Source organism: Festucalex cinctus, chromosome 2, assembly GCF_051991245.1.
Source record: "Festucalex cinctus isolate MCC-2025b chromosome 2, RoL_Fcin_1.0, whole genome shotgun sequence".
Lineage (NCBI taxonomy): Eukaryota > Metazoa > Chordata > Actinopteri > Syngnathiformes > Syngnathidae > Festucalex > Festucalex cinctus.
Genome location: NC_135412.1, coordinates 29,776,392 through 29,789,669, shown reverse-complemented (window position 1 = coordinate 29,789,669; position 13,278 = coordinate 29,776,392). Strand labels below are relative to the sequence as shown.

General features: G+C 38.6%; 1 protein-coding gene across 1 annotated transcript; it reads left to right on the top strand.

Annotated features, from left to right (window-relative positions):
- Positions 1-2,269: 2,269 nt before the first annotated feature.
- On the top strand, positions 2,270-13,278 carry LOC144015080 (transmembrane protein 47-like). The gene is made up of 3 exons (XM_077515401.1): positions 2,270-2,679; positions 10,422-10,562; positions 12,555-13,278. The coding sequence occupies exons 1-3, from the start codon at positions 2,451-2,453 to the stop codon at positions 12,731-12,733; spliced, it is 549 nt and encodes a 182-aa protein (XP_077371527.1). The 5' UTR covers positions 2,270-2,450; the 3' UTR covers positions 12,734-13,278.

Genomic DNA, 13,278 nt, shown 5'->3' with positions numbered 1-13,278 from the left:
TCATCATAACTGTCGTCCTTGACAGACACACAAAAGTGCAGCAGCAACTCGAAGAAGCAAGCCTGAACCTTTTTTTTTTTTTTTTTTTTTTGGCTGCACACGTGAGATCTAAGATGAGTTGAAAATAGATGAAAGTCTTGTACAGTATATACATAATACAGTATGTGCATATGCATATGTGGTTTGAAAATAGAATTGAAAACCAATTTAAATTTTGTTAATTCAGCACATATTAGCAATCCAAAAATATCACTGAGTTGGAACTTTGTAAGTGAAAGTCAAAAATATGTTAGTTGAAATCAGCTGCTTTGTTTTGCTTTTGTTTCTTTGATGATGTAACATCTTGATTTGTCTTATCCACTAATTACTGTTAGCGTGGCTTAAAACTGTTACTATGGCAACACACCTGCTGAGGAAGATAGTAGTGGGTTGATGTGGTTGTAAGTACATCCCCTTGCCTGCATCACCTTGATTCGTCAACAAATATGCAAAATATATGCACGTCATCTTCCCTAAATCCTTGCATGCGCCTTTTTCACCTCACGAACACCTACATTTGACTTTCCTCTCGCTATTGTTCTTTCTTTGTCCTCCCTCCGTCAGTTTTTCTCTAATCTTATGTTACTTATTATTGTGGCTATAGTCCCTCTCATTTCTGTCACATGACAGGTCGTGTCTGCCCAACTGACTGCAAGTAATCCCACAAAGGCAATGGGACTGTTTTTTCTTTAGTTGGAAAAGGGTCCTTATTGCCAAGGGGGAAGGAATTATGAACAGTTCAAAATTGTACTCAGTGTTAGCAACTTAGAACAAAAAAACACCTTCCTGAGTAATCTGAACTTTATTTGGGGGTAAATCAGAGGTACTGTGTGTCCCAACTCCTGTTTTACATGAGCTTGAATGTGATTGGCTAATTCTGAATACAATCATGTCCCAGTTCGAAGAGGGTATGCACAATTGTGCAACCTCATTTCAGGAATTTTTTTTAATTTATTTTTTGTGCTTGAGTTGTACAGGTTATAGTTCACATTAAGGGTGGAAAAAATATTAATCTTGGTATCACATTCAATCACAAAGACCTGGTATTTGAACAGAGGTGTGTAGGTTTTTTTTTCTACTGTACTGTCTATATTTAAATGTATAGTATGATGACTTTGGTGTATTATTTATGTTCCCTCAACGGTAATGATGCCATGCTTTAAAATCCATTTAGGTGCCGTTTACGGATTGTTATGGGGTTGACAAAGTCAGAATTGAGATGTAACATCTATCATGTGCTTATCTCTGTCTTTTTAAAAAAAAATTTTTTAGGTTGCCTATATTCCTTTATTAAGGATTCATGAAATAACTTGACAATAATACAGTATAACATTCTGATAGGTGGAACACAAAACTTAGCCCCTATATTTAGCATGTTTTTGTTTGTTTTTACTGTGTAGAAAGGAGCCTACTGTACTTATTTCCACGGTACGGCCACAAAACAAACTCTTGAATGTATTTTATTATTTTATTCCTGCTGTGGGATCGTCATTGTCTTCCCCAACTATAATGTGATCAAAAGTAGATGAAAGTAGTAGCAAGCTTTTTTTTTTTTTTTTGGATGATGATTAGGTAGATTTCAGGGTGGACACCATACCATGAAAACTGTGCGGAACAATTTAAAAGAAATCAACCTATAATCAGCAGAAAAGCTTGCCCCAACTGAGCCTTTATAAAGTGGATCTGTCAGCCCATACAAATTAAAATGACAAAGTTGAACACTAATGAGATCCAATGCAGTTAATTGACTGTTAGACAGGTATAACTTTCAAGGGAGGAGTTAGGAGTTGAAAATTGCTGGGATGATTTGAATGTGACCTGATCAACTATTCCTTCATTTCAACTTTTGCTGCAAACTGGAGTTTAAACCTGTAAGTAGTAAACCCGAGTTTATGACAGTTTCAGCAAAACTCCTCACCAGGAAACGGGTAAGCATGCAAGTGTTGACAACTTATCAGTTTCATATTAAAGTTTGTCTCGGATTGGTTGTTTTTCCCCCGTAAATACTTAAGTGAAGTACATTACTACCTGAATAATTTACTTAAATACAGTAATTACCGTCCATTATAAAGTATCCATAGCTATATCTATTTTCACATTTAGGCAGTAAAAGTAAAATGTCGTCGAGGGGGAAAGGAATTACTCAAGTAGGCTTAAATGTACCTGAAAAACGTAACGAAGAATGTGAACATCGTTACCTCCCCTCACTAGGGACCTGTGACGTCAGCGGCATCAGGTTAACCTATCAAGCTCTGTTGCTCGGTTCCAGTGATGCCCACAAGGCACACGCACGCCCCGTCCGACGCGTGGGATATACACCCACGAAAAAAAAACAACGGACTTCACTTCTCCGGGATTCTTTAATTTCCACCCCCCGCCGCCGCCTCCTCCTCGCATCCGCGGCCCCCGCCATGTCGTCGGCTGTCACCGAGACGGAGGAGTCGGCGAGCAGCTCCCCGCTCACGCCGCTCAAGCTGGTCGGGCTGCTGTGCGTTTTCCTGGCGTTGTGCCTGGATGTGGGCGCCGTGATGAGTCCCGCGTGGGTGACGGCTGACGACCAGTACTACCTGTCCCTGTGGGAATCCTGCTGGAAGCCGATGAGCACCGACAAGTGGCAGTGCAACACCACTTTGAGCTCAGGTGAGAGGGCGACGATGCGGACGCTTCATTAGGTGCACCTGCACATTCCAACAAGCTGTACACAATTTTCCGACATGGCATAATGTATGGTTCTGGGGTTCCTAAACTTTTGGACTTTTGTTTTTAGGGCATTATGTTGAGCTAGTGGTATCTGCCTCGCAGTTCAGAGGTTGGGGGTTCGAGTCCGGATTGGCATACTCGTACCATGTGTTAATTTTCGTTTGGAATGTTAACTTTCGATAGATGGAGCTTCCATATGAGTGTGCTGAATTGTTTTACCGACAGGCGGGGCATATCCTGGTCTGTGGTCGCCAGCCAATCGCAGGGCACATATGACACGTACAATTTAGACTAGAGCAGGCTTGTCAAACATACAGTCCCAGCGCTCCAGGTGTGGGAGTTGAACCGTCACTCGCTTTCGGTGCCGGTTGGCGTGAGTTCGCTCCTCCGCCTGCAGACCCATGTGGCTTACATGAAGTGAGCTTGTGTGAGTGTGTGAATGAGTGATTACGAGAAAAAAAACAAAAACAAACATACAGTCCCCGTGCTAGAATTGGCCCGTCGGAGGATCCAATCTGACCAATGAGGACAGAATACAAACTGCAGTTTTCCCACAAAATTAACTGTTGTTCATTTTTGGAGGGCACATTGACGACCATTTAAATTACATTCTGAAATCTTTCACTCGGGATTTGATGCAAAAAAAAAGTCTGTTCATTTTTGTTTTTAAATTACAAACTATTCTGCAATAAGATAATAAATGATAATATTTTCATTATGCATTTACACAAAAAAAATGGTAAATGAAGTGCTTTGAGTGTGCGAAAGCAAAAGAGAGAGTGCCTAATATGCACTATTATTATTGACCTGTCATTAATTATTGATTATTAGGTCGCTGACACCCACTCTAGTCTGGTCTGGCCCATTTGAGGTCAATGGGGTATATGCCACGGAAGAGGCGGGGCTTTTTTTACACATCAGTTTGGTTCAGGTTCGGTTTGCGACGTATGGGCTGCGTCAAAATACTTGTGCTTCTGACTTTGTACCCCTGTGTTGCGCGTTCGCAACCCGGACCGGAACCAAACTGATGTGCAAAATCACGACACGCCTCTTCCGTGGCATATACACCATTTTGGTTGGAAGTGGACCCTGAATCAAAATAAATGGCCACTTTTCCGCCCCATCTCGTAACCATTGTTTAATTTATTATTATTATTATTATTATTATTATTAATAATAATAATAATAATAATGATGAGTGTTATTCCTATTTTCTCCTCATTCATCTGCTCAGGAAGGGAAAATGGTAAAAGTTTGTTTAACTTGTGTGATAAAGGGAACATTAAACTGGAACATTTGCATATTCTCAAAAATCTACATTTATATTTAAGAGTGTTTGACATGAAGCCATGTATGCAGCACTGGAATACATGATACTGGTGAATCTTGATAAATTAGAATATTTTGGAAGAATTAATTTATTTCAGTATATTCACTAGACCCATCGTGAAAATCAGTATTTTCAGTTTCTATATTTTAGCTTGGTAGCTTTAGCATGGTATTTTCTAAAAAATTATGTTTTTCAGCCATTTAGGTGATGGTAATATGCAAAACCTTCTTGTTTTGTTGAATTTATTGTGTTCCCCCCACCCTTGTTTTCCAAAAACATTTAAACATAACATGCTTTAATGCTAACAACTTATTTGAGCTCCGTTTTTGGGCTGGAACGACTAAAATCATGCAATCAACTTTTCTGCAATATTCTAATTTATTATAATACACCTGTTCATAAACATGACAGATGAGGCGTTTGTGAGTCTTTTTAATTCGACATGGGCTTTTTAAAATAATATTATTTACTATCACTACCAAGTGGGAGCCGACTGGTCCCAGTTATGACGCTACAATTATTCTACTTTTATTTAAAAAAATAAATAAAAAATCGACTGTAGCTCCCTGCAGACTCCACTGATGTGCATTGTCCGCTTCTTGGATTGCGTCTGTGTGTGCGCGTGTGCCAATATTAGACTACCATATTGAGCTGACCTATTTGTGGACAACCTCCTGTGAGGCCTGGCTGAATATTTCATGTCACACTTTGATTCCTCTGTTGTTGCAACCCCGAGCCTCCTTTCCTTTTGCATGGCGTTGATATTATTAAAGAAGTTGCTCGCTGCCATTTGCCAGCTCCCTTAGCGACTTGGCTGCCTGGCAGTTTCTGCTCATCCTTTAATTGGCACTGAGGGTATTTTTTTTCTAGAGCTGCTATGCATGTCTATGAGGACAGTTGCTCTAACAATATTGGGGAAATATATGCATTCCTTCCATTTATTTTCTTCAAGTAACTGGAGCCTATCTCAGCGGATTTTTGGTGAGAAGATAGGTACACCCTGCATCAGTTGCCTTGATTTCAGATTTATTTTTTATTTTCAATTTTTCTCTGTAATAATAGCAGTCAAAGTAAGACAAACCTTACAGTGGGTCTGGAAGCACATGTGTGAATGTAAGGTGCTCTCGGCACCAAAAAGTGTTGCTAAAATGTTCTATAAGTGCTCCCCATTTACATAATTAAATGCATAATGACAGGATCAGGCAATGTTGATTTGAATTTTGAAGAATGAAATGCATGAAACTGTAATTTACGCGCACACACAAAACTCCCTTAAAAAAACAAAAACAAAAAAACAAACTAATACTAAGAAAAGTATTAGATCTATTTCTGTCTTTTGCTTGTGTGGCATTTTTTCCTCTCACAAACATTATGTACACCTCAGATTCAAACAAAGCAAGCATGGCGGTTTACTCCTGGTACCACAGTAAGACCTCGTCCTGACCTTGAAAAATTGCAGACAAGCCACAGTGTAAACAGTAAACACGATACAAACACAATTCCCTCCTCTCTTCTGCCTCTAGGAAAGAAGGAACAGTTGGAGTTTGGTATTCATTTTCTTCTTTGTTTTATTTATTTTTGTTTCCCAATGTTCCTCAAAGAATCAGTCTTAAATGTCCAGCAAGTAAGCCAGACATTTATAATTTAATGTGTTTTCAACTTTGTCTATATCCCACCAAGTGTGACGGAGACCAGGGACGGGATACTTAAATGATGGAGGAGCCACATATGACCATGCACTTCCTAATCAGACGGATAGCAAAAAAAAAAAGCCACTGTACATATGGACAAAGTCTGTGCTTAGGTACAAAATATGTGTCCATAACATATTTCTATTTTCATAATACATTTCTCAATGCATGTATAAAAGATTCAGTATCCTAACCCAACAACAAAGCATTTGAAGCAAACAACAAAATAACCACATACTGTGATTTTGTTGTTGTTGTTGTTGGTTGTTGTGGTTGTTCTATTGCAGTGGTACTCAAAACTTTTAAGCTCTACCTAAAAATACTGACCACTCCAAGTATCAAAGTTGTGACAAAAAGTATATATCATATCATATCATATCATATCATATCATATCATATCATATATCATATCATATCATATCATATCATATCTCATATCATAAGGGAAGTAAAAATAACATAATGGATGGATAGTACTACCAGTGGTGCACGTATAAGATTGTCTCGTAAACGAAAGTATTGTCAGTCTTTCGCTAGACACAATAATACAAAAACATGAACTGTCTTATTAGAAGCAATGTATGGTAATAGATCTTCCATGTTGTTTTCTCACTCTGTATTAATTACAATATTTTGAGTGCAAAGGTGACCCTTTTAAAACCTTTTCAAATTAAGCCAATCCGCTCCCTTCCTCTAATCATCCCCACCCCAGTCAAGCGCCCGCCCCTGTCCAGCAGAGACCCTCCAACCCCCCAGAGATGCCTGTTTCTATTTGCGGCAGCCAAAGATGGAATGGGAAGTGAGTATGCATTCAGCTGTGGCAGACAGGCAGGAAAGGAAAATAGCCGTGAACATTAGCGTTGATGTTTGCATGGTGAACACAAGAGATATTTCTGTGTGATCCCACGTCACCATGACAATGACAGAGATACTATTCTCCGTATTACAACATATGTGCATTGTTGCATTTAAAGAAATAGTAGTAAATTATTTAGATCTTGAATTTGAAGGATGTTAAGCGCTGCATTGATTAGCATACAAAAATAATATGCTGCCGTCTCACCCTGTCTTATGTTTTCTCATTTTCTCCTTCTGTTTCCTCCCCTGCACCATTCATCTTTTACAAGGTGCTTTCTAGTGTTAGTTACTATTCATGGTAGTGGTAAAATAGGATTGCACAAAAGAGGCTTAATTGAGGCCTCATTTTTACCACAATAACCAACAGAGTGGTCCCCACCAAATCAAATGTTGTGCTGGATAAATAATAGGCAAACAAGCAGAAATAAGCAAAGATGAATGCAGGACCATTTTGAAAATATCAAACTTAACTGATTTACTGATTTGAGTCTTAATAGTGACTTCATTTTATCGCAGTTGGCTTGGGCATTACGACGCAAATTTTAGTAGTTTCAAGGTTTTCTCTTTTTTTCATTCCCTCTTTAACACCTTTTTGAAAGAGACATCATTGAACACAATACAGTGTTCCCTCGTTTTTCGCTGGGGTTAGGTTCCAAAAAATACCCGCAATAAATGAAATCCGCGAAGTAGTTAGCTTTATGTTTACAACTCTTATAAATGTTTTAAGGCTCTAAAATCCCCGACCGCACAATTTATACATTTTTCTCATTGAGGCATTTACATGTTCTCACATTTCTCTCTTGTTCAAACATTGATAATGTTCAAAACTTCATAAATTTTTATAAAATGGGTATATTACTGTAAAAAAATATGCAAAATTGCACTTAAAAAAAAAATCCGCGATACAGCGAGACCGCGAAAAGTGAACCGTGTTATAGCGAGGGAAGACTGTATTCTTTAAAATGTCAAAATGACGTAACATGACGAGCAGTGAAGGTTTATACATTGCTAAAAATATATGCAATTATTTAAAAAAACAAAACAAAAAAATAGAAGTGTCAATTTGATCAGAAATTGCTTGAAAATGCAAATAAATACTGCCACTGTCTGAATTCCAAAGAAATGGAGAAAATACTTGTTTTATTCGACTATTCATCTCCCTTTCAACACATCTCGGCTTTGAGTTTGCTTCTATCAAGGTTGATAAAAGATGAAGGGGACAGCACAATCTGGAGCTTGATGTTGGGATGTGGAACTAGGTCTGTGTGCTATTTAAGTGCACATCAAGCGACCCTGCCCACTATATCTAAATATGGCTAGCAAAGATTTTCTAGTGCAGGCTTTTTGTCAGCTTAAGTGAACTAAGTGCTCCCACTCTTCATTACCTTTCACTTAGCTTTTTCTTGTCTCCTTCCGCCACTCGTTTACTCCTCCTGTCGTCTCTTTTCACGCTGCCCTCTCTCTGCCCTTGTAACGTTAGCCCCCTTGTTTTCCCCTTGTAGTTGCTACCCACCCTCCAAGCGCTTCATACTAACGCTTTAATTTTGTGCTTTGGTACATTTCTTTATTCAGTTGAATTTAAAAATAATAATAATAATAATCTTGCTGCTTCAACTTTTCCTCTCCAGCCTTCATTTTTCTCCTTCCAATGTCTTCTCCCTTGATTCCTTTCCACTTTGTCATAATCTCAGCCTTTGCTTCTTTCCTGCTCTCCTTGCATCTGTCCTTCTTTTCCTTCCATGCTTTTTCCCTTATCTAGTCTACCTTCCTCCTCTTTGTCCTCAAATAATTTTTGATTCCTTTGTTTCACTCTCATTTTGTTGCCTTTGTGTGCTTGTCTACTCTTTTCCTGACATATTTCTGAATCTCCTGTCAAGATAAAAATAATTATAGTGGTTGACTTAATCTGAAACAGAAAATAACAGCATAAACTCATATTTTATTTAGTTGTTATTGGGTTCTCTCACGTTGTGGATGGAGCCACCCGCTATCATAATCGTACGATCGACCTTAATTGTTCTGATATGTGCCGTTAATAACTGAGCAGTATTTCCCCCACATCTTTTTTTTTTTTTTCTCCCCTGACTACTTCCTACACACCTTTGCCTTGACCATACCGGCGAGCAGACAAAATGTTCTTTTTCTTACTCGATGCCTATCAGATCAGTAAATTGAATTTGATTTCTCCCATCTTTACACAATGCTATGAGAGGACTTCAAGAAGTACTAAGGAACTTTTCAACCTGAATAAAATATTTCCATAACTCTTCTGATGAAACATCGGCTTATAACTAGTTGAATTGTCATGACCTGAGGGGGTTTGTATCAGTTTTACCAGCACTAAGCAACTTTGAGGAGGGTGGTAGAAACACTGCCACACAAAAAACTACAAATGTGCTGACTGCTTTATAGCATATGTCATTTCCCCCTTTTCCAAAAGACGGAAGTCAATTTGAACATCGACATACGATTACTGCTTCCATGGCAAAAGCTGCAAAACAACTGAAAAGTTTTGTCTGATGAGACAAAGAAGAAAAAGGGAAGCTACCTGTGATGTTATGAGTAAAATAACATAAGAACTACATTACCCAGCATGCCACAGTACTTTAGAGTATGCACATTGACCCCGTTGGGAGGTTGTTATTCAGCAAGTTGTACAACAAGTGTTGATGAGTACAAGCTTGGAGAAACAACACACTACCCGAAGAAAAAACAACAACAACAACAACAACAACAACAAAAACGATGCGCTTGTCCTCATGGGAAATGTGGTCTTCCTTCAGGTGTAACATTACCGCTATTGTCCATATGGCACCACCATAATCAACGTAAACTGAAAGTTCCTTAGTGTTGCTTTCAATACTATTAACCCAGCAAATTGAATACAGTAACAAGGCCGCCTAGAAGGGGTGCTACACTTATTTAGTTTGAGATGATGTAAATACAGACGATACCGCCGTGTAAGCCATTGAAGTCACATGGCAGCCATCTTACTCTTCCCATCTTGCAAGCAGACTACTGTATAAACTATACGCTATATGTTCAGATGAGACACATACAGCTCGTAGGCAGTTAGTATAAGAGCGGGGGCGGGGTGGGCGGTTTGTGGTGGGGTGGTCACTATTTTTTAACAAGTAAAAAAAAAAAAAATTGCTACAAAAACATACCGAGGGAGTATTTAAATACGGTATTTCGATTTCACTTCATGCAAGATGCCTGGCCAGATAAATCATTTAAAAAAAAGGAAGTATAAAAAACAAAAGAGACAATGTGGTTGCACAAGTGTACACACCTTATTCTAAACTGATTCATACTCACATTAAATGGGAGTTACCAAACACCTGCCACCAATTAAAGTGCCTCAGAATAAGCCCAAATAAAATATAGTTGTTCTAGTAGGCCTTTCCTGCACAACAACAATGCTCATCACCAAAAGAACGCCACACCTCTAGTGATGTATGGTGGTGATATCATGCTTTGGTGCGTTTTTTCCCCCCTGCAGTTGGAGCTGGAGCTTGGTCAAGGTGGCGGGAAAACCTTCAGACTTCTGGTAGAAAACAAAACCTCTGAATTTTATTTCTGTAGAGTTTATAGACTGAATCTTTTTTATATGGAGAACTACACATTATTAAACCGGAGTTCAGTGTTTGGAATCAATTTAACATGGGTTAGAATGGAGTCATAGATTACACAAACATAAAAAGGATTGAATTGATTAAAAATTTTGATTTTTAACATACTGTAGCTAATCATCACACTTACCTCACTCACTGCTTCCACTTTCCTTCCCTCTTTTTTTCCAGACTGGCAGGTTGCCACACTGGCGCTGTTGCTCGGAGGCGGAGCCCTGGTGCTGATGTCATTCCTGGTTGCTCTGGTGGCCGTTTGCATCGGCACCAGACGGCGGTTCTACAGGCCTGTCGCCTTCATGCTTTTTGCTACAGGTGGGTGTGCAATGTGCACACATCTCAGTGACACTACCAGGTCAAAGGTGGCCACTCGCCATCTGCACAATATTTATTTGCAAACTACTTTCTACACATTTTATAATCAGGATATCCCCTGCATTTTATTCCTCTGACCTTTATACCAACACCCTTCCATTATATAATCAATATATTTGCTTTATTTTTGATTCCTCTCCTATGATCTTATCCCTTTTTTTGTTTAATTCCTCACTTTTCTGCCTTTCGCCATTCACTTCATTCATTGCAGTCAGCTTTACCCAATGTGATGCCTGAGGCAAAATTTTCCAGCAGCGATTTACATGTATTGTAAAATAAAATAAGAGGACAAATACTAGCATTTTTTTTTTTTTTTTTTTTAATGTTGTTGTCGTGAATGTTCAGATTTTATTAGTTTTAGTGTTAGTTTTTAAATATATGGAGTATTTGTCAAGTGCAGGATTTAAAAAAATGTATTGTCCAATAAAGTAAACTGCAATTTTCTGTTTGTATGGCTGTAAAGTAATATAACAATAAATATATTAAAACAAACAAATAAACAAACAAAAACCCTGCCGGCTCAGGTACGAAAACCAATAAAAGACAAATTTGAAAACAAAGGGCATTTTTTTTCCATAATTATAGTTAGTTTTAGAGACGGGTGAGTACTTATTCCAGATATCTGTATTGGGTTGATACCAAATCTTATTTCGAGGTATCGGTACATACCGATACCAGAATTAGCCACCATCTTGTGGCCGTTTTACGATCAGGAAGTAGAACTGAGAAGAAGAGAAAATGGTCAGTGATTTCATGTAATTTTATGGGAAAATGCTTTATTTGGGATACATAGGTCTTAATTTCAATTTTTTGGGGATATATTTTATGTATCAGAAGTACTTGGTATTGGTGACTACTCAAAGAGTTGAGTACTCATAGTGGTATTGGTCAGAAAAAAGTGGTACAGTTAGTTTTATAAATGTAAATGTAGTTTCAGTTGGTTTAAAGCAATCTCATTTTTATTTTAACAACTTTTTTTCCCCAATTTTAGTTTTCGCAATTTTGGTCATTTTCATTTGATCTTAGGAGTCAAAAGTAGTATGTATTTGTATGCGTTTATCTTCTCCTGACTTGATTATTTCACTTGAAGTTTGAAGTTTAGTTTATTAAAAGAACAGTGTGCAGTAACATTAAAAAGATGGCTGCACCAGATTTAGCACAATGCTAGTTTCCATCTGTAGTCCTCGTAAAATAAAATTACATACAAACAACATACGAAGTACCAAATTCTATTCAACCAACATATGAAGTATCAGATACGTAGTATAACAATAGTAAATTACAGATCTTATAAAAAAGGGGCAGAATTATACAAAACAGCAATTTACAAATCTATAACAAGCACAAAATACATAAATCGTAGAGGTGGTGGTCGTAGTATGTTCGCTATTGAAGCAACAACAGTTATACTTGTGGCTATGTCCATCAGGGTATCGTCTGATGGACGCGTACCCAAGTACTAGAAATGTGAATAGGACTGATATTCAAGGAGCCAGCCTTTGACTGCGCGTGAAAAGCTGTAAAAATGGGTGTTTTTCATGTGGTCGAGGAGCCCGTTCCACTCTTTAATAGCTTTATAAGAAAAGACTAACTGTGAAAAGGCAGACTTTCTTTTTGGGATGTTGCAATTTCCCCTCACTGCAGACCGTGACACCCTGTTCGTTGATTGTGCGCGCAGATATACAAATGCTATAATATACAAAACTTCCCTCTCTCATCTTTCATTCTTTCCTTCATTCATTCTTTACGTGCCCCCGTGCAGTCAAATTGATTGAGGCTAACGACAAACCATTATGTCCCATGCATTTTTATGAGAATGACCATTTCCTGTCATTTCTATAAAATGGCAGTTTTACCCATACTCAGCCCCTCTCACTCGTCCATCCCCAATGACTTGACGTGTTATTTTAAGGAACAATGTATTCTCTCTAGTGGTCCTGCAGGCTTGCAGCTTGGTGCTCTACCCCATCAAGTTCATTGAAAGCATCAACCTGAAGATTTACCACGAGTTCAACTGGGGCTACGGCCTGGCCTGGGGCGGAACCATCTTCGCTTTCGGCGGCGGCGTCCTCTACTGCCTCAACCCCAAGAGCTATGAGGACTACTACTAGGTCCCGTTCACCCCCGTCCGTGCTGGGAGATGTGATGGGGGAGGCCGGGTGCATATGACTCACTCATTTGCCAGGAGCTCTTAGGGATTGTTGTACACACGTTTACACTGTCGCTTCCATTCTGTCAAGACATTTAAAAAAAAAAAAAAAGAAACTGTTGTGATGGTGCCAGTGGGAAGCCGAGCCGTCAGCAAAGATGAGCATGTAACTTATCCTCCAACATATCAATTCACTCACCTGGATATAATCAATATCAGAAAAGAGAAAAACTGTACCCACTGTTATACATTTTACATCATCCTCCATCTTCATCATCATAAATGGACTTGACACTTGCAGGAGATTCCCCTCTGCCAATCTGTTGTTGCTACTAGTGACTCACGTTTCAGTCACTGTAGCAACACTGCAGGGTACACAGAAACCGTTATTGATTAGCTGCCGTCTATAATGTGAGACCGGACCACACTCATCTCTATCAAAGGCCACCTGATTTAATTGGCACAAAAAAGTAGACACATTCATTTAAATGTGTTATGTCAATTAAA